The sequence below is a fragment of the Opisthocomus hoazin genome, chromosome Z (assembly GCF_030867145.1).
Source record: "Opisthocomus hoazin isolate bOpiHoa1 chromosome Z, bOpiHoa1.hap1, whole genome shotgun sequence".
Lineage (NCBI taxonomy): Eukaryota > Metazoa > Chordata > Aves > Opisthocomiformes > Opisthocomidae > Opisthocomus > Opisthocomus hoazin.
Window position 1 is genome coordinate 42694470 of NC_134454.1, and position 27571 is coordinate 42722040.

Below are 27571 nucleotides of genomic sequence, written 5' to 3' on the forward strand. Positions count from 1 at the left end.
CAACATTAGTGACGTGCATGCAGCATGTAGTTTTGCATAGGATAGATTTTCTCCTTACATGTGTGTTTGGTTTTTAGCATGTCATTTGCACTGGGTTGTGGTGTAAGGTGGAAAGTGAGAAGGAATGCAAAACTAAACTGGATCCACCAATGGATGGAACAGACTGTGAAACTGGAAAGGTATGTTTCTGCTGGAAAAGCAATATAAATTATATTGAACACCTAACAGTTAAGAAAACAAGCTGAATAGCTCTTTGCACTTGTTTGAAGTTCCTGCTTATCTCAATTATTGTAAAAATCATACATATATAGTTGAATGTATTGTATGTTATATATTGTGTAGAATCAACATGATAAAAAGTACATTTCTGTAAAAACACTGAATTTAAAAAAAAAGTTAGCCAAAGCCACAGATGTTTTAATACTTGCACTGTTTTATTTCAATTTCGTTCTGATGTTGTATCCTATTTATGCATAGAATGCAATTATTGCACTGCTTACTGTAAGCAGAAACATAAGCTTTCAAAGATACAAAGTTCTCAGCTATGATTTAAGATATAGAAATGGTCTCATCAAAGGAATTGATACAGATTTGTGATAAAACTTTTCAGGATAAGCTTTGTAAAGAAATATTTATAGTGTCAGTGCATGTAAAAGAGTGATAAATGTCATTTAAAGTATGCCATGAAAGACAAATTAAATAGTTACCTGAAGTCAGACTTATATTGAATGTCCTTCAAGAGCTTTTCTGTTTGAATAATATCTGTCATCTCTGTATATAACTGTAAATGAAGATGAATAGCCTCAGACAGATAACAGCAGAAGCGTGCATGTATCTTGGGATTTTCATGATACTGTGCTGACAGCAGTCTCCCACAGGAGTGATTTAGTCTTGGAATCATATTACGTTCACCAGCACTATCGTCATCCTGCTAAAAAAGTAAACAAATCAATCAACTGAGTAAGATAAAGTGTTCAGCTTATGTCATTTTAGATGCTAAAGGAAAAATACGCTTTATTCATTTTCATATCTCTAAAATAATGACATTTACTATGATCTTTTGATTCTTATAAATGTATGTACTGATATTCTGTCTTAATTTATGTCCTGGAAAGTCAGGGACATGCCTTTTGTTCAATGTCGCGTTCTTTGCGTTGAGACTGGCGTGCCCATGGTATGGAATAAGAAAGCAGAACCTCTTATTAAGACTACCCAGAATTTTTCTTTGTGAAACCATCGCCATCGTGAGCTAGTCACACGAAATTAGTGTACATTTTGCCTATTAACATCTGATTTGCAGATGGTGATAACAGCAGCTCATTGCAGAGGACTCATTCTAACTTTATACTTGTGGGACCATTATGATATGGTAGTGACAGGGTGTCACCATCATATGGGTCCTGGGAAAGTCCAATGATGAAGATAACACTGTTCTTTTTATTGTAGACCCTAGCTAGCAGGGAGTAAATAATTAGTAACAGTGAGATGAGGTACTGATTCTGATTAGAACAGCTCACTGAGACCTGTGCCAGGCTACAGAGATACCCTATTTATGTCTAGCAGTAAAAAACTAAGCAGACATCACTGAAACATCTCAGAGGATTAGAAAAGATTATTCTCTGTTTACTTTATTCTCTGTCCAAGATAAGCTTCAGATTACACAGATCACTGGCTTTGTTTTGGTTTACTTATACTGTAGAGAAGTAGTATTGTTGTCTTGTGCTCTTCTTAGGATCTTATGAAGTGATGGAAATGTCATTTGCATAGCCTGTACAACTTTGTTGCTTTTAATTCAAGGATTTATAAGCATCCCTCAGACTGTACATACGGCAGATGCTCTCTCTAGAGAAAAATCCATTTTCCCTATTATATCTGAAGGAATATCTTCAAATAAATAAGAGCATTTTTGGTCTGAAACATCCAGAGCATTGTAAACTTTGTAGTTTCTGATTGCAAATCCAATATAATGATGGAGCCATCCTATGTGAAGACTTTTCAAAGGTGGTATAGTTATGTCATCACTGTAATGCCATGATTTAGGAGAGAAAATGAAGGTCAGTTGGTCAGTGAAGACCAATTTGAAACTGCAGGTGAAGTTGAAGGTCACCATAGAAAGATTTAGCACAGACACTACAAGTAAGGGAAGTGTATTCTAAAAGTGACAAAGACTTTTATTGACTTCATTAGTGAGATGTTTTGTTTTGCCCAAAATATGAGAATTCTTCATGAACTTTATCCATTGACAACAGTAATTCACCAATAATTCAGAGTGCAATGAGAAATAGGTTAAATTGCTGATGTTAATTACTGTAGGTGTTAATTTTTTACTTGTAGCCTTATTGCTTTGCAATTTCAGAATACATGGGACAGATATTCAGCTGATACAAGTTAATAAAGTACTAGTTTCTGCAGAATTAGGATGATTTATACCGGATATGGACATAGATTACGTAACATAACAGTAGTGAGTGGATAGTGTTTGAGTGAGAAATTGCAGTTTTCCTGAGAAATGATATATGCATACAAGACTATTGAAGTGATTATTATTATTTAAACAAACACCAGAAATTCTCTTGACTTTCTCAGCATTAGCTTATTGAGGCTTCCATTCACTCTTTGAATTCAAGCTGTGAATAAAATGTCATTTTGTGTATTACTCATAATGTATCCTTCTACTGAAATGGTCACTGGATAATCAGTGGCAATGCATTTCCTGCTAGTTATGTAGGAGCTCTAACAGTGAACCAGGTAAGTCCTGAGAACAGCCCTGAACCATGTGCTGTGATCATCCATACAGTTCAGCTGGAGGATGATGCCTGCAGTGGGTTTGGGCTGGACCGAAAAAGCACTTTCCTAGGGCAGTGCCCAGGCTCAAATGAAGGGGACAGCCTGGTCTGGGGACCACGTCCAGCAGGCTATTCCGGGAGGTATGTTTTATTGGGAATGAACTTGTGCTCGAGCTTGTGGACAAGTGTTGCACCTGCTCCTCGGCCACTGAGCCAGAGAAAGGTGTCTGGCTGTTGTATTTACTAGAATAGAAAAAAAAGCTTTGGGGACCAACAGAAAAAATGTATCTGACTCACATGAAAACTATGTATTGAACAAAATGTTCATGTGTGTTTCCCATGTGTTTGTGGAGCAGTGAATTTTTTTGCATATCCCTTGATTTATTTACCTAAGAGCTGAATTTTCACCTAGTGGTGTAAGGCTGGAGAGTGTATCAATCGGACCTCTTTTGCGGAGCATATGGAGGGGGAGTGGAGCACATGGAGCACTTGTAGCCGTACTTGCAACACTGGAATCAGCAGTCGACAACGCAGATGCCCCAGGTAAAAACAAATTCAGATTTCCATTGCTGCTCATCAGCATTTCCAAACAGAATTTAAATCTTATGAGTATAGAAACCCATTAAGATATAGTTGTCCTATACATAAGCAGTTAATTTTTTATGAATACTGAAAAACACTTAGGAGAATAGATATTTCATATTTTTTATGGCATAGTAACACTGTTTTTCCTCTCTTCTGCTTCTGTCAAAAGTTTGGATGATATTAATGGGAGAATACAACTTTCTTTTTACACTTCATATGAAGAAGCAACAGAAAATTAAATTTGTCATTTTTGACTTACAGTGCATTAATGTGTAATTCTAGTCTTTCAACTTTTTGCTGGAGAAAATTGACTTCTGGCTCATTTGGAGAGCCAAGGAATTGCAACTTTTACAAAGAGATCTTTCTGCCAGTTTAACAAATATTTAGGTAGAATATCTGGAAACAACATTTAGATTCTGTATCTTGTGAAAATGAAAACCTTGTGCCATTGGGGATAAGGGAGTTTTACTACTGACTTGAATGGAATCTGTTTCACTGTATCACAGTGGTCAGCTAAAAGAAGCTTTACTTTTAGTTACTGAGCACCATATCTCTCTTTCGTGGGTCATTTATACACCAAGAGAAAAAGAACAAATAGGCAGAGAAGTGGGAAGAGAGTAGACCTGAGTAATGAAGAGAAGTGTAGAGAAGACTAGAGTAGACTAGACTAGACTAGAGCAGAGTAGAGTAGGTGTAGTAGGGTAGGGTAGGGCAAGGCAGAGCAGAGTAGATAATTTAGGAAAATAATAGAACAAAAGGGGGAAATGAAGAAAGAGGAAGGAAAATATAACAGATCTGGGGCAAAAAGTGATGACAGGAAAGACAAATGGATTAAAAAAGAGAAGTTTGGATGAAGAAATGTGAGTAGAACTTGTATATGGCTATACAAAAGCATAGTAGTTTAACAGAAGCCTTAGATATGCAGAACGCTTTCATATTTCCTGCCATCTAAACACAACTTCCAGCTGTATGCCTAAAAGCTAATTCTAGAATTTAGGGCTGTCTTAATTTCACTTTCATTAATCCGTTTTTCCGGACAAAGTTCTAGATAATTAGCTCCAGTTTCTGCAGTTCGCTGTTCTTTTGCATTCGTTCATTAGGACATGCAAGCACAACTGGAGTGACCAAACAGAAACAAATCTGCAGGTGTTACTTCCTTTCAGTGGCACCTTTGGCTCAGACCAACGAGAGGAAAATCACCTGTACTATATCAAAACCGCAGCTGAGGTTCTCCTTACTCAATGCTACTACTAGACCTAATGCTTCTTTGGTGCCAAGTGCAATTATGGTTTAGCACCCATGACTCTTTATATGTAATGTAACCTGTACAAACAGAAGGCAAACATGGTTTATTCCGTGACTTTGATTTTTTTGGGGTGATTTCTTCATGTTATGTGTCAACAAAAAATTGCTATTTAAATTGCATTTGTGTATAGCGTAAATAATCTGTGCTGTAAGTTTGACAAAACATTAACAGCAATAAAGTGTGATATTTATGCCATCTTCTCTAGTTCAGGCCTTGAAGGAGAGTGTCATGGTCCCGCTATGCAGTACAGAGTATGTGAAAATCCTGCTTGTCCTATTGGCGTGCCTGCCTTCAGGGACTGGCAGTGCCAGGCTTTCAGTGTCAGATCTTCTTATCAGAAGCACGTGCACCAGTGGCAGGCTGTCATCGATGATGGTAAATATAAACCGTCTCCCAGGTTCTTACCATCTTCTTATATGGCTTATAGCTTGTTGGTATTCTTGTCCATTAAGAAAGATATGGCAAAATATAAAGCAAACAAACAAACAAACCTCAAGCTCAAGATTTTGGTAAGTCATTTTAATTTCATAAACAAGATCTGGTGGTATTTTCAAAAGCTCTGAAGTCTTTTGTCTTAATCGCCTATTGAATTTGTCCTTCTTGATGTGTAATGACTACATCTGAACTGAAATTCTGTAACAGTTTGGTCCTATTTAATCAGAAATGTAATATGACATGACTCAGAAATACAGCTTTCTAGAGGAATGCTACATCATTGTGCATGTGTATATCAGTTACACTTCTACCTGCAAAGCCAGAAAGACAATACAGATCTTTTTGAGGAAGGTGAGAGCACTTTTAGCTTAACACTAGAGTATTTGACATAGTAGTGTTTGATTTTTGCAGAAATCCATATGTAATCCGTACTGCAAGCTTAGATAAGATTTCTATAAATCCTAACAACTACTGTATGCAAAGTCCTGGCATACTGCATGCATACTTCAGTTTGACAGAATTGCTTAGATACCATATCATAGGAGCATGCTGAAGTAGGAGTATAATAATGTCGAACTTACAGTACCGGCAAAGGTAATGTAGATGTGAAAAATCAGCAACTAGAAAACAAAACATACTGCCCAAATTCTTGGTAGGAATGTGAACAATACCCACCACTCCACTGAATTTTCTCCAAATTGTCATGATGTAATCTATTTAATAAAATTTTAAAAAAATAGAATAAAACAAGAGAAATACTTCAGTTATGAAAACAGTTAATCAGAAAAATTAACAAAATCATAGCAACTGGTGATAAAGAGCCTGGAAGGACACGAGAGTACCGTAAGCATGTGTTACCACATTTTAAGTAGTTCATTATTGCCAGTTATATTTACCTTTTGAAACACATTATCAGAAACCGTTAGAAAGCACAGATTTTAGAACTATTTTGCTGAATCCTGAAAAAATATGAAGTTATTATCAATAACATATTTTAATATATGCCTAGCTAAACAAGAGGTTTTTTCCTTCTAAGCCTTTTCTCAAGGTGCCAAAGTGAAAACTTTCATTAGGTTTGTATGTTGACTCATTTCATAGTAAGGAGAACTCTCTACGGCTATTTTATGATGCTTATCTAGTGAATTAGCTTTGGTTTGTTTTACTGAAATTCATTTTCGCACAGGAACACATAATTTGTATCTTAAGGGATCAAAAGGTTTCGGCTTGACTTTGAATAATTCAGTCACCTGATGAAAAATCTTCATGCTCTCCAGTCCCATATTAAGGACTACAGAAGGTTGCTTTCACCTAACTTAGTTCTGAGACATCCTGTAGTCTTCAGGTGTCCCTTGGTAGACACAAAACTGGACACCAGCTAACGAGTTCCCATAATACAGAAATACATTGTTCCTAAATCCATAATTATTTACACTCTTATCCTTTAGTACACAATAATTGTGCACCATGTCCAAAATAGTTGCTGTATTTGAATGAGGTCAGCTATAGTCTGTTGAAGTTATCCAGTGTTGCTGAGTTACGTCAAATTCAATGTCCTTAAAATAATGTTTAGGTTGTATTCCTTTGAAAAATGCTGTCACATGCTTAAAGACCCCAGGGAGCTTTGGTATTACTATTGAAGGAGAAAAACAGGAATGCAGAGGGCACAAACTCAGGCAGAGACTCATGCTTCTCAGCTGCAGGTGCCTTGTGTCTGATTGACTTCACATTGTTGCTGAAAGAGATCACATCTGTTTGCACCAGTCCCCTAGAGATACCCAGAAGCTGTGTCAATTGTAGTAAATTAATGTGCCCAGACCATTCTCTGATGTGTAAGTGGCACAGCTGGCACAGAAGTCCTGTGTCCATACTTTTCAGCTCTTCTGCACTCTAAAAAGTATGGTAACATCCAAACTGTTTTTTGAAATTGTGCTTTGCAGGTGGCCATTTCCAGTCTAGATTCAGCTAGTGCTAGTTATCACAGGAAAAAATATGTGGCATAGACTGTGTTCCAGTTCAGCTGTATAGACAGTAGAATTCCAGTGCCCGTGAACGTTTCCTGGAACTGTTTAATTTACTGATAAAAATGTACTCCAGGTATGTAGAAATCAGTATGAAGTCAGAGTGGCATAGAATGTGTCCAAGTGAGATCTTCAAGTTTAGCATTAACTTTATCCTTTCAAAAATCTGCAACAGATTTAGGAAGAAGTTCTGAATCAGTACACTTGTGAATAAAGATACGAAAAAATCATGTCATTTTGTACTTAGTTGACCACTGAGAGGACACTTAGTTTATTTTATTTGGTATTACCTTGGCAGGGGTGAAGCAAACCATTAGTTATAAATCATAACCATTAGGAATACATGGATACATAGGATATTATTACTTTTTTATTCTCTTTCAAAATTAGAAATGATTTGCACAATGTTTTAGAAGTGTAGTGGAAAAATGCCTGACCTTAGTAAAGATGTTAGGAAGAACGTATTCAGTTTTGTGTCTTTGTTTTTTGATGTGGACTTTGTAAATCCATATAGTTTTCTTCCCAGGATGTCTCAGTTACTTAAGCCTTTTCTCTTCAACGTGTATAGTTAGAAAATCTGGAAATTGTTAAGTTTCTTTTTTAATCAATATTTATGATCTGCCAAAAATACAGAAGAATGAAAGTATAGATTACAACCAAAATATTCCAACAGCTGTAATGTGCATATTCTTAATTGCAACAATGAACATGACATGAGTACTATGTAGGCCAAGTTTATAGCACCACTATGGTCTAGCAGGAAAAAGAACTTGAGTTTTTCAAATGGATGAGAAAAGGATCAAAGTCTTTTTGTTTTCACTGTATCTAAGAGAACTTGTTATGATAACAGATTCTTGCCACACAGCTAAGCAAACATCAGTTTTAAAAATAATGTTGATAATAATTTTGTGTTTGTCAAGTGACCTTTTACCAATCTGGTGTTTTTTCCTTCACTTGCTACTACAGAAAAGCCGTGTGCCTTATTCTGTTCACCAGCTGGAAAGGATCAACCCGTTCTTCTAACAGAAAAGGTGATGGATGGGACGTCTTGTGGCCAGCATGGGTTAGATGTCTGTGCAGATGGTAGATGCCAGGTATGATTTACTTATTTCGAACCTGGATACACAGGCACACGTATGCAAGTGCAGACATTTGTTATGCATATGTGTTATTTATCTGATAGCATGCTGCAATATGCGTGACCAAGACTGAGTGGGTCTTTTTGTGTAGTATTAAAATATTTTAATCGAATTTCACTCAGTGCAAGACAGTATGTGAAGAAGCTGAAGGGTTAGCTTGGGGAATGTATATCTGTGATGATAAGGATGCTTATAATAAACTGCTGCAGAGTGGAAAATAAGTATAACTGATTTCATCTTCTAAGAGAGGCCTCAGCTTTCAACAGGTTGGGAAATTTTGCCATGGGGTGTATGTATGTATGTCTAATTCTGCCTTTTTCAACTGTACAAAAGTTTACGTCTAAATAAATGAAGACCAAAGGAGCAGAATAACAGACAATGAAAGCTGAGTGCTGATGCTATTCCCGATCCTCAGAATTCATTTGGTTCATAATGGTTCTTTTGTCACTTTTATAGTGCCTCATATGGAAGCTCTTCTACATAAAAATCCCACAGGGCTGTTTTTTTTCTTTGTCCACTTCTCATTGTACACATTGAGTTTGGTAGAAAACTCAACCAAAACGGCATTGAGAGATACTGTAATAACTTCAACAAATTAACTTATAGACGCATGCATGCATGTACACATGCATACAAATACATATATGTACGTATAATTGTCTTTTCTCAAGTGACAGTGTGTGCACAAGAATACTCTTAAATACTTTGCTGAATTGTGGCTGTAGTTCACTGTGTAACAATTACAGGTTTAATCACAAAGATGATATATAGCCCGTTTTTAATGAAAAATGTGTTATTTATTTTGTCATTCATTTTTCTGAACTGACTAATAAAGACCAAAAAAAAGCCTTAAACCAAATCCACCTGACTTAGACTGTGTTAGCTTCTTGGCATATCAAGGGGCAGAGAGATAGGTGCTACTCAGATTTGAAAGTCTAATTTTTAAGGTCTGCCACATTTTACCCTGTCTTCTTAGACAACCCATTAGGAAGAACTTTGGGAACTGCAACTGTGGAGTAAAGTATTTATATCTTATAGATGTGTCATTTTGGATACACAGCTCTCTGAATGCTTATGCTGTGATCAGTATTTTGTAATCTGTATTGCTTTTTTAGGTCGAAGAACTCTTAATAAAAATGCTGTGCATAAAGTGAAGTAACAATCTTAATGTGCTTGGAAATGAGTGGCTCTGTGATAGACTGAGGTTTCTGTTTTTAGAAGAATCCTATATTTTCTCTTTAACCTAGCTTTTACCTTCAGTATTTATCAAAAAGTCTTCAAGTCTGATTGGTTTTATCAGATGCATTTATACAGTGCACAAGATTACCCTGTGATGTCTTCTCTAGACTTTAAAAGGCTTTTATTTTGTATCAGGCCAGGATATGATATTAACTGTATTCCTATTGTCAAGCTACCACTGATATTTATTGATTGAAATACGTCCAACATACTTATGTGTAGGTGCTTGAGTAAACTTAATTTGTTTTAAACTGAGTGCTTCTTAGCAAAACACAAATACAATTTATATTTACATATTCCAGACATGTTCACATCCTATTCAGAAGAAGACATTAAGTTGATGTTAGATAGCACTTTAGCAGTGTGGGTGTGTCAAATAACCTCCCATATTTTGAGTAGAAAGCAGTAGAGTTGCACACATTGCAGTTGCTGAGCAGGAGGCCCTGCGGGGTGTGTGCTGCACAGTGGCTCAGAAGTGCCAAAAGTCCCAGGGGAAAGTGGGAATGCAGTTGTGTTCCTCTTGGAGAGTCAATAAAACAATCTACAGAAAATCACAGAAGAAATTACTGTGGAAGAGATCTCTGTGCACAAACTAGTGCAGCCCTCATTCTAAGCAGGGCTAGGTCGTGTTGGATAGGTTGGTTAGAGCATCTTGCAAAAGGGTGAGACGCACACTACTAAAGGCAACTTTATGAAAAACATGGCCTGTGTCTCAATACCTTTATTTTCTTCTCCCACAGAAATTTGGCTGTGATGGTGTATTAGGATCTCTGGCTCGTGAAGATCATTGTGGTGTATGCAATGGTGATGGAAAGTCATGCAAAGTTATTAAAGGTGATTTTAACCATACCAGAGGAGCTGGTAAGTCTGTTTACTTCAAATATTCAGGAAACCAGTAGCTGCTTGATAATGCTTTGAGCATTGGGAGCTTTAAAAAGCTGTACTTAAAATTGTGCAGTTCCTCATAAGAACTTTTTTTTTTTATTTCCAATCTGCTTTTTTAGAATGATAAGACATTTAAGATAAGAATGCATGAGTAATTTTAAATTTAATGGTTGCAGTATTATTGCAAATTGTTTCAGTTATGAGATAAAGGAATTATCTAATTTATCTTCCATTAAGACACACATTATTATGCAGAAGAGCCTGAGCTTTTCAAAATCTGTGAAATAAAATTTATATTTTTAGTAAATAAATGAACTGTAAATTCATACAGTGTTTAGATACATTTAATATTCTTCAGAATAAAAATCCAAATTATGATGTAACCTAGAGTAAGGTCATTAAACCAAGCCAGGCACTGAGAACATACAGCTCAATGTGTGAAGAAGTCTTTCATCTGTTCATTATTCGTAGTTTTATACTAATAATAACATATCACAAAAAGCAAATAGATTTTCTGATGCAGAATGAACATGGTATTTTCAAACACTGCTGTGATCTGTTCTTTCAATGAGAATAATTGACTAGCTCCAGGACAGTAATGTTGACAGAGTAGAGGGTTGAAATCCTAATAATGTGCGCCATGCACTATGTATACATCCTCTCCAAGAAAAGTCTTTTCTTTCAAAGAGCGTCTGGCCAACTGTTTTAGCATTTGTTTGCCATTACACTTTCAGTTTCTTGAGTAGAAAATGTGCAGAATTTCTAGACAGTAGGTAAATCACATCAAATATTACTGCTATTAGAAGCAGACAGTACATCTTTGAAAAATCAAGGACTTCAATGCATTATAGACTGAAGCACAGTACTTTAAAAAACACAAAAGTTAGGCATAGTCTTGAGATGTGTATGTCTGGTCCTCTCTTAAGTTGAAACTAATGCAGAGCAGGGATCCCAAACCACGAGTGAGTCTGGAAGACTACAAGGTCAAAAACTACAAAGTAGGTAGCTGCTAATAGAAATTAAAATGTGTCAGCTCTCTTTTATAGCTAATGTGAACAACCAGACATTTTCAAATTTATTCAGTGTTCTGTGTCAATCCACAATATTGTGGTATTGCCCTCTAAACAATTGCATAAGTTGTTTTTCTTCTCAAGAAGCTGGACTATCAGCAATACTTATAAAGTGTTAGGAGCTCTTAAGGAAATTAAAGATAAATAATGCTGCTTTGCAGCAATTCAATTTTCATATTTATTTCAGATGTAGAAAAGGTGTGTAAATGCTCAGTATTTCGTTATGGAACATTACATAGCTACACAGAATAAATACTTGGTTTACTGACCATTTTTTGAAGTTCACATGGATAATCTGAAATATGATTTATTTGTTTATAACATTCCTGCTTGCACAGTGGTTTTCAGCTGCATTCCCTTTTCACCCCATTTTACTTGAAAATTGCTCAACAGCCTGTCTTCGTCCCACACTCTAAGGAAGCAATTGTAATGTAAATCAAATAACTAATAAGTAGACTTCAGAACCAAAGCCCTTCATAACTAATAAGTAGACTTCAGAACCAAAGCCCTTCATAACAGAGTTTGAATGTGTTAAAGGAAGAAGAGGGAGATGGAGCATAAAATATATACAAAAAAAAAAAAACAAACCAAAACCAAACTAAAAACCAAACAGTGGGAGGATGTTTGGGTTTTAGTGCCGTATCATTTGTGTCTACATGCTGAGTGAATTTGGAATTCTTTTATGGTCATCTAGTGGTGATAATGACACTAAACTACTTGGCCAGAGACAACTTTATCTGCTCCAGCCCCAACCTGCCCAACCTCACTAGTCCTTGTTGTGTTTTACTTTGTTACACTCTCTTAATTGTATGTCATGTTATATGTATTACAAATAATGCACAGTTTTGTAGCTTGTTTCAACATTTTGCAAGAACCCTCAAACCATTGCTATATGAATTATATCTTCTTACATTTAACAAGTGAAACAGGGGAGAAGAAATGGAAAAACATAAAAGATGTACTTTTCTACAGTTTTGTATTTAACTTTGGATGTCTGGTCTCATGTCTAGGTTATGTGGAAGCTTTGGTGATACCTGCAGGAGCAAGAAGAATCAAAGTTGTGGAGGAAAAACCAGCTCACAGTTATTTAGGTACATGTCATATGTTTTAGTGTTCATGTCCTGGCTTGGTTAGCGCTGAAGAGTGCTAGCTACATGTGCTCTTGTGATGAAAGAAAGGGCTGTGAGATTAGAGAGCTCATTCATGTGACACTTCTGTAATGGCATGACATGTCCAGGCCACATAATGAATTAGTAAAATTGGTTACTGCTATATAACTATACAAATGACTTGCAGTCTAAAACCTGAAACTTCAGTGCTAATTAGAAATGAGAAAAATTATTTGTTTTCAGCTGATCTAAAGAAGTGGATTAGATGTATCAGTATTCTCAAACGTGATCAAGCTGCTTCAAGGATATAGACCCTTTGGACCTGTAGTTTAACGCTGCCATGACGTTGTAACTGCCATTTCTCTTATAGGTATCAAGTCCATAGATGTGTTGTGTTCTGTTTGATTTCCTTTATGAGATGTGTTTCCGTGCTGCACCACATTATGGGTGAGGAGAGTGTGGGACAGCAGATGGGGTCTGACAAATAATACAGAATTTTAAATCTCTTATTTCTGACAGTGCTAATAGTTTTAAAATACTTTGGAGCAAATCCTTACACTGGGTAATTTCTGATTTCAAGGGAAGCCAGCTGAGGACCTGGTCCCGTAACAGACACCAGAGTCTGCTGAGACTGAACACCTTATCCTTTTGTTTACAGAGGGCCATAGAAGCTGGTTAATAAGTAACATCTCTTGAAACTGTTTTACATCAAGATGAAACAAGTGCCATCTCTATAAAAAAATCAAATGAATTCACAGAATTGTCTTTAAGAAACAGTAGTGAATAGGTTGAGAGCTTATGGGTAAAAATTAGGGGCCAAACCAACAAAGGAAACCTCGTGGTTGGTGTTTAGTACAGACTGCCTGACCAAGGGGAGCCTGTTGCTGAAGCGTTCTTACTTCAACTACAGAAAGCATCACTCTTGCAGGCTCTGCTCCTGCTTGGGGACTTCAATCACATGCCATCTGCTGGAAAAACAGCACAGCAAGCTGTAGACAGTCCAGGAGACTCTTGGAGTGCATTGTGGATAATTTCTTAATCCAGGTGACAGACAGAGAAGCAGCGTTACTGGACCTTGTTTGTTGCTTACCAGTACAGATGAACTAATTAGAGAGGTCACGATTGGTGGTAGCCCAGGCTGCTGTGATCATGCCCTGGTGCAACTCACAATGTTGAGGGGTATGGGCCAGGTGAAGACTAAAGCCAGGACTCTGAATGTTAGGAGAGCAAACTTTCAGCTGTTTAAGGAATTAGTGGATGGGATCCCCTGGGAAACTGCCTTCAGGGATAAAGGAGCAGAAGAGAACTGGCAGCTCTTTAAGGATGTCTTTCGTAGATTGGAAGAGCTCTCAATACCCACATGTAATAAATCAGGCAAGGAGGGCAGGAGACCAGCATAGCTGAGTAAGGACCTGCTGTTCAAACTAAAATGTACAAGAAAATATTAAGGCAGTGGAAGCAGGGACATATATCCCAGGAAAAAAATAGGGATGTTGCTCAGATGTGTAGGGGTGAGATCAGGAAAGCTCGGGCACAGCTGGAGCTGAATTTGGCAAGGAATGTGAAGTATAGTAAGGGTTCTACAGATGTGTTAGTCAGAAAAGGAAGATGAAAGAAAATGTACAAACATACACCCTGATAAATACGACAGGAGAGATAATGACATCAAACATGGAGAATGATGAGGTACTCAACAGTTTTTTTCCTCAGTTTGGTAAGTGGTAAACACTCTTCTCACATCTCTCAAGTCCCTGAACGTCAAGGCAAGGACTAGCGGAATGAAGTCCCTCCCATCATAGACCAGGTTCGAGACCACTGAGAAACCTGAACGTACATAAATCCATAGGATTTGATGAGATGCATCCCAGGGTCCTGCGGGAAATGGGTGATGTAGTTGCCAAGCCATTATCAAGCATGTTTGAAAAGTCATGGCAGTCAGGTGGAGTCCCCAGTAACTGAATAAAAGGGAATATTGCACCATCTTTAAAAAGACTAATAAGGACGACCCTGGGAACTACCAACCAGTCAGCCTTACCTCAGTTGAAATTTTCAAAAAGTTACTCAAATCTCAATTGTTAATGTTCTTAAGATGGCTTCAAGGCAACACATGATAACCTGAATGGAAGTGAAACAATTACTTCCTTGACAAGACATATCAGTGAATGTACTCTCATTTAGAATGGAATTTCAGATTTTTTTTGTATTTTCTTGAGAAAAATAAGGGTCAGTCAAAATGACATTGTTTTGGTACTTTTCTGGAGAGTAGGACTAAATTTTGCACTGTGCAAAAGGCAAAATTCACACTTCACAAATATGTCAACTTCCCTCTTACTTTTGGTGCAAATGTCTTTTTTCTTAACCACTTTGTAAAGTGTGGTAATTTCAACTTAAGCAAAAATCTCAAAGTTTAAATACAGTGGTGTGGTATTTTACTGTTTTCCATAGAAAACAATAAAAGGATTAGTAGGCACAAATTTACCGAGCAGAGGACCAGGACCAGGGCATTGTTGCTCCCCACTGAGCGCTGGGAGATGCAATAGCTGAACTGTGAAATGTTGCATCTCTATGGGTGTGTAACCTCTTGCACCTCATTAAAATTGCAAGAGTGTATATCCCTGGTACAGTGATTAAAAAATGCATTGCATTCATCACTATCACTTAATTGTCATTGTGATGATGGCTATTTTATGCTCTGCAGAGATACACTTGTAGTTAGCTCGCTTGTTTTAGCACTGAAATTTTGGTCTTGGTTACAGATGCAGTAGGTTTTCCCAGTCCATTTTCTTTATTTGTCTTTTCAGTTGCAGATGTATTGCTCAATTTGTTTTATAGCCTGAGAGAGGATACACTTGTGTGCTGAATTTTCTTCCTGTGTTGCATTACTTTGTACAGGAAATCCTCCTCTATGAAAAGCTAAGCAGAGTGGGAATACGTATGTGGTGTGAAATAAAACTCAGTGAACTTGCTGTCATTATGGGGTGTGACAGAAGCTGGACTGCCTGAATCCAAGCCTAAATTTAAAGCTTGAGGATACGCTTTCTTACTTCGTCTAACCCCGGTGGCTCAAGTGAAAAATCTGAAAGCAGAAAATGCAAGATCTGGCATATTTCTGTGTTCTGGGGCTGAGATTCCAGTCCCTTGCACACGTCTGCATGCTGTGGCACACATGTTCATTTTAAAGACAAGACAAAACGATGCAAAGTCCGCTGCTCTCCAGGGACAGGATGCTGCTCCATCTGAGCAACATGACCCAACTGGACCTCAGCACTTTCAAGTACATTTGTTTTGTTTCTCCACTGGGCAGAGGACTAAACCCTACAGTTTAAACACTAAATAGAGCTTAATTACCACCAATAACAGAATGTTTAAACCTCAGATACCAGTTTTAAAATCTTGTAAAATCACTTGTTATTTTTAGTACAGAGCTGTTCTGCAGTGTTAATGGATTTTATAGTGGATTTTATAGTCTTAACATTCATTACACAGTGCTGCAGTGGTACATATCAGTGGTGTCTTACACAGTTGTATTTCTGCCAGTCCATAGACCGGTTGCCATTGTTTCCCATAGAAACAAAACATAACAGTATAAATATGAATAGGAGAGAAGATGATTACAGGAGTGACTCACATTAGCTTACAACTTTAAAAAAGAAATTTTGGACAAGGCTTAAACTGTTGAGGCTCTCTTACAACAGTCTGGTGCCAAACATGCAATTTCAGTGAAGAGGAATGTGTAAAACTTCTTGTCCAGAAGGTGACTTCAAGTATATTCTACTTCATGTGATTATTCAGACCTGATCTGAACAAAATAAAATAAAATAAAATAAAATTACAAGTCCTTCACAGAAGAATCTGTTCAGTTTACTATAGCAAACTAATGTAAAAACTTGTGTTCTCAGTGTATGAAATATATCTTACCTGACTTGATGATGCTTTTGAATATAAATTAGACCAACAAAAAGAATGATTCAACCAAAAAGAACAAGCTTTTTCTGTTTGTTAGAAGCATCAAATTATGTGGTGGAAGTATATAAAATAAGTGTTTAGGTAGGATGACAGTACTATTGTCACATTCTAAGGTGGAGAAACAGGCAAATGTAGTTATTAGAGAGGAAAGTATTCAAAACTATAATTTTTTTGAAGTTTTAGACTAATTCCACAAATCTTGAAGAGTGTCTTGTGAAAATTTTGTTTCCCATGCCTTTATGGATTACAGAAATGACCACCCTGGGAACAGAGAATGATTGCCTTTGCTTTCAATTAATTCAGTGACCAAATTATGAATTATTCTGGAGCCTGTCAGTCTCTTCAGGCATTAAAACACTGATGTTAACGTCAAGTAATGTTAAATACACATGGTTTTGCCAAGCATTCCTTCCAGAAGGTGTTTCTGAAGTATGTTCCAATTGCAGTTCATGTATAGTAGGATCCATAAATATATTTGCAAACAGAGTTAGGTGATTTCACCTACTTATTAAATTTTCTAAACAGGAAGTGAAAAGAGGCCCAAATCACTACTGAACAAACAGCTTTTATATTGGTCATTTTTCATATATTTTGCAGCTCTTCGAGATGCTGGAAAACAGTCAATCAATAGTGACTGGAAGATAGAGCATTCAGGAGCCTTCAATATTGCTGGAACCACTGTCCATTATGTTCGGAGAGGTCTCTGGGAGAAAATATCAGCCAAAGGTCCCACAACATCACCTTTACATTTACTGGTATGACAGAACGGATTGGGTTTTTTTACTTGATTCCTATTATATAGCATGGCAACTAATATCTTTTTCCAGGCTCCTGAAGATAATGAGATGCAAGCTTTTTTTATATATATACACACCTGCTTATAGATCTACCTATAGATCTTACCTATAGATCTGTCAGACCACTTCTAAAAAATGCATTTAAATCTGAGAATAATCTTTATGTTGTTGAGGCAGGATGGAAGGTCTCAGCATTCCTACAAATGTAATAAAAAGCTGATGTGCCACTTAAGAAGAGAGATTCAAATTTATGCCAGATGTTTTTTGTCCTGGATGACTATAGCACAGCATCACCATTTCAGGACTGCAGTCACCAGGTTCTCCATGAAGAAGTAGAATTTTGATGCATTTCAGTGAAGGGGAGGAAAAGTTGATAGCTGCCAGAAAGAAGGAGGGAGAGATGATGAGGAAGTACTTCCAATTCAAAATCCTTCTAATGCAAGAAATTGTCTGGTATATCTAAAATGCTTTTAAATCTGATGCATCTAGGAGAGACCTCCTCTATTTAAGAGCACTGAAGTCACAGGATATAATCATTCTCCAGATTTCTGGTGAATTTTGTTAGCTTATTTCACATGCAGGGCTTTTCGACCTTACTTAATGTAAAGTAAAATAATTTTTCCCATTGTCTTGATTGGGATACTCTCATTAATTTCTTCTACAAAATCCATCAGGAGCATTGAAAGGCTATAGAGCATTAAGTCATTCTGTCATGCTTTTCCAGATTATCTCCTCACAGTCTGGAGTTTGTCTTCCACAGTGTCTGTATACATAGGTAGGTTTTCCTTCTGTGTATCTGGCAGGTGCTGCTCTTCCATGACCAGAGCTATGGTCTACACTATGAGTACACAATCCCACTGGATCCTCTTCCTGAGAATCAGAGCTCTAAAGTACCGGAGCCTCTTTTCATGTGGACTCATTCTGGCTGGGAGGACTGTGATGCTGTATGTGGAGGAGGTAAAATAAAAGAAAAATATACAAACACACACACACATACATAAATTAAAAATGTATATGTATATACAATATGCACATATATACCAAATACATCTATGTGTGTGTATGTAATATGCTTATACATGTATATAGACTGTGTGTATATATATATGTCTCAGTTAAAATACATGATGTGTTAGTATTTAAGATTGCAATGGTCAGTGTTATAGATTTAATAGTAATATCCTCATTGCGGCTTGTATGATTCCATATAATGGTGGACATACTTGAGTCTCATGCTTCCTGATTCTACTAAAACAACAGTGATGACTCTAGGAAAAGATTCAAACTACATAAGTAAGTAGAAGAAGTTGGTATTGAAAGACCAAAATCTAGATTAGCAAAGCAAATTCAGGACACAGTTTCCAAGAAGAAATACAAGTGCAAGAGCTAGAGCAAGAATAGAAGATTCATATGCATTCCACTTTGTATTTGGAACTATTGAAGATAAATGATCTGTAAAAGACATTTCAAACTACAAAAAAGCTGAAACTCAGTCTCAGATCAAATATGTACAGTTAGTAACATGAGTTGAGGATGATCCAGAGACATATGGAACAAATACTACAACAGCAGATACTAATGTGCTGATGTGATATTTTTCCTATGTTTATGTTTATAAACCATAAAAAATGTTAATTTGGAAGAACAAAATATGATTATGAAAACAAATACTGGAACATGAACAGTACTGCTGTAACAAAATCCTTTAAAACTGCTGTTTAAAAGATGGTTATTGAGCTAGGTAATTATGCTGAAAAAAACACCTCAGAGTTTTTTTACTGAATGCAACCTGCAGAGATCTGTTCATACGTTGTGCAACTAGTCAGACTTAGGCTGTGAATGCTATATTGGTTTTTGATACCTATCTTTCCTGCTTATGACCTTGACAGTCATGGTTTCCCTGATCAGCAGTTCTGAAAACTGCTATGCACCTTGTGATTGAATAAGAAGGCCTGGAAACGCTTTACTTTCTCATAACAGCAGCATAAGGAACACAGTGTTCTAGCTCATGTGACTCTGTGAACAATCTTGGTGTCATGACAGATTACCGTAGTTTCCATAAACATGCTTTTTGTGGTTTGGTAAGAAAGCTTCTTCCCTGAAGGTATTTTGTACGTGGTGTTAGTAGCATCCTCTGTTTCTTAGTAGTGCATTCCTATTCACTTGGAATATTCATGCTTTTTACAGTTTCCTGAAGTATTTTTAGAACAATTTTAATGCTACCACAATCTCTCATTATTGCCCAAATATTTCTAAAGTTACCTGTCATCTGGAGAAGTCTTAAAATGCAGCATGTCAGTAATTTATTCTACATTAATGCTTAAATAAATATTTAAGTGTTTTACTGTAATGTTTATGTGTCATATTTTTTCTGTTGTAACTGGCCTTCAGTTTATGTTATTGTCTAAAATAGCTGAGTTAATACAAAGTTCCATAAAAGGTATTTTTACTGCAAATATTCTGAAATAGAAGTGAAATATTTTTCTTACTTTAGGCAAAACCATTTGAACTGTTCTCTCAGTTCTTGGCTTAAATACATGAAATTAAATAAATGAAATTAAAATGCTGCAGCTTGTATCCTGTATAAATATTTGTGTTTCAATTTTTAACATCAATATTTTGGTGAATCTGATTGAAGAATGTAACAATTATCGGTGGTTTTGCTTAAATGCTGAAAGTGCATGTCAGGATGAAACTATTGATGAAGCCATGTGGTTTCATGCATGTTTATGTGTGTAACTGGTCTGCGACCTACTGTGTTGCAGAAGAGCCTTCTTCATGTGGGAGAGAATATGAATACACAGATGTATATGTAAATGCTGAAAGAATTGTCAAACATTTCAAGTGCTGTATATGATAGATTAGTTGCATGTGCTCTCACGTACACAAGCGCCATGTAGAACGTCAGCTGTGGTCACACACATAATGCACATTTATAACTTAACTGCTCCATCCACAGGCACATTTCTGACCACTGCTGAACATTGCATGCCTAAGTCTGCCTCACTACTGCACGCACCTTGTCAGTAAACTTCCAGGCAGAAACAGAGTATTAAAGCGTAACCATAGAAACAACTCGTTTTGAACTTATTTTCTACTGATTGAAATCTTTAATTCAAGGATTGGTAGTTTTCTAAGAACTGGCCTCCAGTCTAATTACAAGTTTCTGCTAACGCATCCAGCTTTGAGAAACACCAGGTTCCAACCCACCCGTCAGGGCAAAGTTTCCGTACAGAACATGACCTAGGTCTCTGCAGGCAGTACCCAACTTCCTAGATGACTGCCCTACAGATGAGGTCAGTGACACAGCCTCTTTAGTTCATGGGGAGTAGTGCAGGGTCCTTGTTGAAGGCTGTGTGCGCCGATTCCCTTTAGCTGAGTGCTGGCCACACCTGCCAGCATACTGCTAAACCAGGCAGAAGTACTCAGACTGAGCAAGACAGAGAAGCAGGACTTGTCATTCTTTTCCTTATTTTATGTATTAATTAACAACCATATTTTTGTATATAATTTTTCTGCAAGCTTTTCTCAATGCCAGGGTCTCAGTGGTTGTGAAAGAAACAGCTATTCCAGTAAGACTAAGGGTTTGACGTATGACTAGTTACAGGAATAAAGCCGCAAAACTCTGTTGACAGGGATGTACAAAGATTGGATTAGAAAATCACATTGTTTTCTACCCTACAAACTTTAACACCTCTCTTAGGCTTCTTGCTAGCTTTGATTTGCTTGTACAGATTTTACAGCTCTTTTAGCCAAACTGTACATGAAATAGCTGGATCCAATGAAGATACCTTTGTGCTTCCCTTTTGAACAAAGTTCCTGGTTTCCCCACATATCTGCTTTATTTTTTACTAGGTGAAAGAAAGACGACAGTCTCTTGCACAAAGATTATGAACAAGAATATCAGTCTTGTGGACAACAAGAAGTGCAAGTATTTAACAAAACCTGAACCACAGATCCGCAAGTGCAATGAGCAGCCATGCCAGACCAGGTAATAGTGATTTAGTTAAACTGATGTTAAAATCTTAGGAGCTAAGAGATGACTGCCTCTGGCAATGAATGTGCAGTACATACATATATCCAAAAGGTTATAATGGAAAATGTAAGGAAAACAAGAACGCTGGCTGTTGTTTCTCCTGAGTTTTAATGAAAGAGAGCCCTTAAACACCATGCGTAAAAACCACCATTCGATTAAGCAGCTCATTACTTTCCTCAGGAAGTGTTCTCACAGGCTGAATTGTACTATGAAACTGAAATTTCAATTCTGTTTCTATAAAGATGGATTTAATCCCATGCTTTTAATTAATGATATATTTTAGTGTTTTGTTCACTCCTTTAAAAGCTCTCAGTAAGCTCTGGGTGCACTGACTAGTAAATAAATAACTTAACCTTTGTTAGTCAGATTTTCTACATTGATGCAACTTGAAGTATAGAGAGCCTTCCCCTCACTTCTCTCTTCCCTCTCCCCCCATCCCTTTGTATGTAGATCAATAGGCAGAACTAGGCTCTGGTGGTGGAATGGTGGAAGAAGCTGGAAGAGCCTTTTTTCACCAAATTTCACCCTAGGAGGCAGCTGCAGTATGCAGCCTGTGCCCTGCAAAGCCCACGCCATTTGGTGTCCCTGCAGCCGAGCTGGCAGCTTGCTCCTTGCACTGGCTGGCCAGGCTGGCACAGTGACCCACTTCAGAGTTTGCCATCCTGTTTCCATGTGGCACCTAAGAATTATGACTAAGGAAGTCCCCAACTGCTGTGTGGACTTGGTTAAAGTATCTGCCACCTTTCAAGGGAGGGGGGGGCAGCTAGCAATAGTTGGCTAGCGTCCCCAGGAGGAAGCACTGGGATAGGTCTACTGCAGTCGTCTGGAGGAGAGGTAAATAGTATTTTTAAAGAAAACAATGCAAAGTAAATAAAATGCAAATGTCATTGAAGAAAGTATGTAAAATTAACCAGAAGACATAGCTTTCTTGGAAAGGATGAAATACTGAAATTGATAAAATGCAAGGTATGATATGTTTTAAGTAAGACCAAACCACTGAGATTTGGACTTCCCTAGACTAGGGCATTACACTTTGGAGAGATTATTTGTATTTCATTATATACATACTTGAGCAGATCTTTTATTTTATTTTATTAACATCACTGTGCACTTAATGGATAGAAATAGAAGAGTCTGATCTTCTTCTGAGGCATTGTCAACTATAAATTTTCAAGATTGTGTACATTTTCAGCTTATTAAATGAAACATTTTAAGTGTTGTTAATTGCCACTCAGAGATGCTGTGCTGAGACATGTAGAAAGATATCATGATCCTTAAACATGTAACCAGTTTTTAATACAGTGTTAGTGATTACTACAAATCAAATACTGTTAGCTTTCAACAGAAATGTAACTACAGCATACGCTTGCATAACTAGTTGTTTTTTATTGGCACTTGAAGAAGTACCTTAAACTCTGTTCCATTATCTTGACAGGCTGTGGTCTGTAAATTGAGTCTCTGGACTGATAATAAAAAAACATTAGTTAAATGTTTTATTTTCTTACAACAAATGTGTGACAGAAGGTTGGAACAGATTTGTTAAATCCTGGTTTCCTAAAAACTCTCCCTGGCAATCTGAGTCTCCTGGGATACACTTGTGTACTGCACCAGTGGCAGAGTTGTTTGATTTTTAAGGGCACATGGCTATAGTCTGGAGCTACAGAACATTTGGGGAAAATTACATTCTGGAACGATTGCGCTCCAGGTATGTGCGCTCTGCCAAGCTGCATCAGCCTTCCTTGCTGCTGTGATTTAAACCACGCAACCTGAGTTAGGCCTGACCCTGAAGAACATGAAGAAGTCTGAGCTTTTCTACTTCCACCAGAGCAATGACCCTTTCACACAGGAGTGCTTCTTTCTTGCAACTGACTATTTCCAAAGAATGCTGAACTTTACGTGCATGACATGCACTTGACATATAGATAGTCATATAGCTAGAGAACAACATACAGGCTGATCAGTGGTCTGTCAGCTTCTAAATGTATGTGTATTTTGGAGCTTTTCTAACTGGAATTATAATGAGAGGAGAGTACTCTGAAAACATATGGACACTGGGCTGGGGAATGAAATAACATGAACGTTAACACCTTATTTAATCTAAAATATGTTAAATTAATAAGTAGTCCATTAGCAAAGAGATGTTAAAAGGAGGCAGAAAATATGCAAGTATGTCTTGGGGGTGTGTACTAGTAAGCAAGAGAGTAAGATGATGTGATGGTACTTTTCTCTTCCTAATTTCTTGTTACTGCATTGCCTGTATTTCTTTCCAGATGGATGATGACAGAATGGACTCCATGTTCAAGGACATGTGGAAAAGGGACCCAGAACAGACAAGTAGCCTGCACACAGCAGCTCAGAAATGGGACCCTGATCAGAGCTAGGGAGAGGGATTGCATTGGGCCAAAGCCTGCTTCTGCACAGCGCTGTGAAGGCCAGGACTGCATGACTGTGTGGGAGGCGGGAGTCTGGTCTGAGGTGCTGCATTTATTTATACAAATAGTCTATAGTGGTTATTTATGCCTTACTGTCTTCTGGGAATATTATTTTTTCAGCAGCAAGAGGTACAGCTCAGCCTAATGATTTTCATGGTCCTCATGCAATGATTTGGCAAAAGGATCAAGGACTAGGAAAAACAGCCGTGTAGAACGACTGCATTTTACCTAGTTCATGTCCTGGAACAGTTTCTTTTGGCCAGTGTTCAAGCCCATATAATCAAGTATTGCCTGACTGTAGTAGCGAGTAACTAGGGGTAAATGGAATTAAGACCATCATTTATCAGCTACCAGACCTTGGGTTCAGAGTGGGAACATCTCTGACATACTTTTGTACCAAGGGGTGTTATCAGCAGATGGTTGCTGCCATTCTGCTTCAGAGAGGCTATGAGGGGACCTGCTTGTGAAGAAGGTCATATCCTTCCCTTCCTCTCTCTTCTCACCTCTTTTTCCAAGAACAGCACAATCAGTGGGCAAAAGGGCTTGTAAATAACACAATTTCGCATATGTTGCATCCTGAAGCATTGCTCTAGAATGTAATTATTATTCAAAAAGCTTTATTAATTTAAGATCTTTTAATGTGCATGTCCATTTGGCTTTCTTCCTCTTCTACAAAGCTATGCTACTTCTAAACGTAATTCACCGTGGAGGAAGAAAGGTATTATCACTGCCATCTGGACAAGCTGAAGAGGTTATTTGGAGCTTCTCCCTCCATTGGAAGAGCAAAGGCAATTCTGATTGCCTCCCATACCAGAAGCTGTGGTATGGGTCCCTCCAGGTTCAAAACACAAATAGCAGCTTCTGAATGTGGGTGCAGCTCCTTCTCTGGGCTCCTCTGCTCAGCAGCACCCCTTGATCCCCAAGCAAGAAAGAGCTAAGATGTAGGGAATGTTTTCAAAGATGAAAAGCAGATGCTAAGGTAGAGATAAGAGAAGTAAATAGCAGCAGTTCCCGGTTTCGTACACAGTGGTTTATAACACAAGGGCTGGTTGTGAGAAGAATCGTATTAACTTACAGAGGTGTGAGAAAGAAGCCCAGATTGTTTAGTTGGTTTTACTTGAGAGATGAGAAATAAGTGAGCATGTTTTAGTTGGATGCGGTAAATATATTTTGAAGAGTGAGGTGTTCCCCATGGCCATTCCTACTATCACCATTATAGTTGAAGCTAGCCATTACTCCTTCCTGCAGTTATAATCAGCTTGGCAAAGGAGAGTTTTGATCTGCAAGCAGTGGGATGATCAAAAGCAGTGACAATGTTTTGAGAAGGAAATGGCATAATTTTTGGCAGTGTAAGTGGGAATGGTGGAAAAAAACATAGATTAAGACCTTCTGTGCAACTTGAAGAGGGCTTTCACATGCTGTATATGGAGTGACTGAATTTTCAAATTCAATCTGGATTCTTGCATAGTTTTAGAATAGTTACTTTTCCATTTTAACTTTTTTCCCCTCCCAAAAAAGGTCTATTAGATACTAGCAAAGTTTTTCTGCAGTTGCTTCATATCTTATTCTTATGTACATTATTTAGATTATCTTTCATTATATTTCCTTTCAGTCATAAAACAAAGATTGCCTAATATTTTCAGTATAACATCTTGCATTCACTTCCTCATAACTTCAGATGTTTCCTTATCCAAAAGCCTAGTTTTTCCTTAAGCAAGTAATTTTTGATCTAATTATATATTCTTAGCTAAAAATGCAATGATTATCATTCCACCCTATAAGGAATTTTTGTTCATTTGTTAGTTTTTACCAAATACAGTGTCTATGCAACTGAAGATTGGAAGTCAGGAAATCACTGATGTCATGAAAGATTTATGCTAGCCTGGTGGAGGTCATTAGAAAGGTATAAAATGGGGTAACTATGACTTTTGTAGAAACCTGAAAAATGTCTTTTTCCAACAGTGCTCTGTGAAGTGTGGTAAGGGAGTACGGCATCGGACTGTGAGGTGCACCAATCCCCGCAAGAAATGTGTTTTGTCCACAAGACCTAAAGAAGCAGAGGACTGTGAGGACTATTCTAAATGCTATGTCTGGAGAATGGGAGACTGGTCTAAGGTGAGGCATGCTTGGTGATACTGGTACCCCACAGCATAAGGCATTTTGCAGGCTGACTTCTTTGTAAGAATTGCTTTTATCAGACGTGTAGGAGTTTCCCAGCTGAGGGAACAGTAAGGCTACAAAAAAACCCCAACCCAAAATATGTAGTCACACTGAGACCACAGTGTAAATAAAAATCAGAAATACGAAGAAAGCATGAGATGAATCTTCAATATCATGCAAATCTGGTACAAATTTACTGTTGTTAGTAGGCATGGAAACAACTCCAGAAACTGCAGCTCCCTCCAACCTCAGAGTTTGCACATTTTATTAATTTGTGTTTGCACATTTTATTTGTATTTCCAATAAATTACATCCTCCAGCCTTATAAGGAAGCACCTTTAGCCTATTAAATTTCCACATAAACCATTTAATATTTAGGAAGCCTCTGTTACTGTCTATTCTGAACACTTGATGTAGATGTCAGCACATTATTTCCTTGGCTTATGAGTTTTGATTTCAATGAGATACATAAGCATAGGCCAAACTATAACAGAAAATATTGGTTAGATCTGTGATTAAATGTGTAATTGGACTGGCACCCTGAACATCTGATACAGTTTTGAATATTCAAAACATGCTGAAATAGTGAAATTAAACCTTTTCAGGGTTTTCTTTTACCATATCATAGACCACACTTTAGCAGAGAGATTGTTTTTTTTTTTTTTCTTTGCTTCTCTTCATAAGTTTGCACACAACACTTCTACCTTCAGTGCCTAACATTATTGCAGCAGTTTTTGCCTTGGTTGTATGGAGAAGTATTTAATGTATTTTTAGTTGTCTTTCATGTGATGTAACAGCTGGAAACAAGGACCAAAGCCAGCAGTGTATGACTAGCCAGCCTTCCAAGAATCAGCTGCAAGTACTCTGTGGGCAACTAGTGTTTCACAGAATTCTGCATGGAAGCTCCCATTTTATGACAACGAGGTACAAATTGTCACTGTCACATTACTATTTATTCCATTGTCTTTACTTTTTTCATATTTAAAGGATAAAGGATAGTGCCAAATGATTTTAATTTTTTTATACTGGTGATCTTTTAAAATATTTGGAAATATTTTGGAACAGTTTCACAAAAAATAGAAGATAAGCCCCCTACTTTAGTTACTTCAAAAGCACAAAGTAGTATAACCATTATTTTTTTCAACAACAGAAGCAACTAATCTTCAAGTAGCAGGGTTACTTTTACGAGATGTGTTTGGCAATAAAGTTTAGTATTTGCATATCCATACCACAGAACTGCAATAAAAACGTGCATCATTTAGCACTAGCACCAGCAGGGAGTAAACTATGGAGAAATGACCGTCTGCTTTCTTAGTTGAAGCAGTTATTCAAATTGGGGTTGCTGAGGCTATGTGGGGATGCTCAGACAGTTACACTGTGTTCCCAGTGCCCTCTGGAGAGGAGAGCTTTATTCTCTAATTCGGTACTTTTCACAAACATCCGTGTCATAGATGAATGTACAAGAACTTACTTCTTGCTATTTAAAACTGACTAGCATCTTGTATGTTCTGCCAAACATGCCAAAGCTGTGCTTTTTTTTGTGCTTTAAACTTTGAAATTACGAGATGAGGAACTATTTCATATGGAATTTACAAAACCTTTTGAACA

General features: G+C 37.3%; 1 protein-coding gene across 1 annotated transcript in view; it reads left to right on the plus strand.

Annotated features, from left to right (window-relative positions):
- The window catches only part of ADAMTS19 (ADAM metallopeptidase with thrombospondin type 1 motif 19), a 150545-nt gene that overhangs the window by 101053 nt on the left and 21921 nt on the right, over nucleotides 1–27571 (plus strand). Inside the window, exons 11-21 of the mRNA XM_075410652.1 lie at nucleotides 78–179; nucleotides 3199–3329; nucleotides 4883–5052; nucleotides 8097–8224; nucleotides 10249–10369; nucleotides 12474–12554; nucleotides 17136–17293; nucleotides 18139–18292; nucleotides 21191–21326; nucleotides 23642–23846; nucleotides 25766–25918. Coding sequence (XP_075266767.1) covers nucleotides 78–179; nucleotides 3199–3329; nucleotides 4883–5052; nucleotides 8097–8224; nucleotides 10249–10369; nucleotides 12474–12554; nucleotides 17136–17293; nucleotides 18139–18292; nucleotides 21191–21326; nucleotides 23642–23846; nucleotides 25766–25918 — 1539 coding nt within the window. The remainder of the gene's footprint in view (nucleotides 1–77; nucleotides 180–3198; nucleotides 3330–4882; nucleotides 5053–8096; nucleotides 8225–10248; nucleotides 10370–12473; nucleotides 12555–17135; nucleotides 17294–18138; nucleotides 18293–21190; nucleotides 21327–23641; nucleotides 23847–25765; nucleotides 25919–27571) is intronic.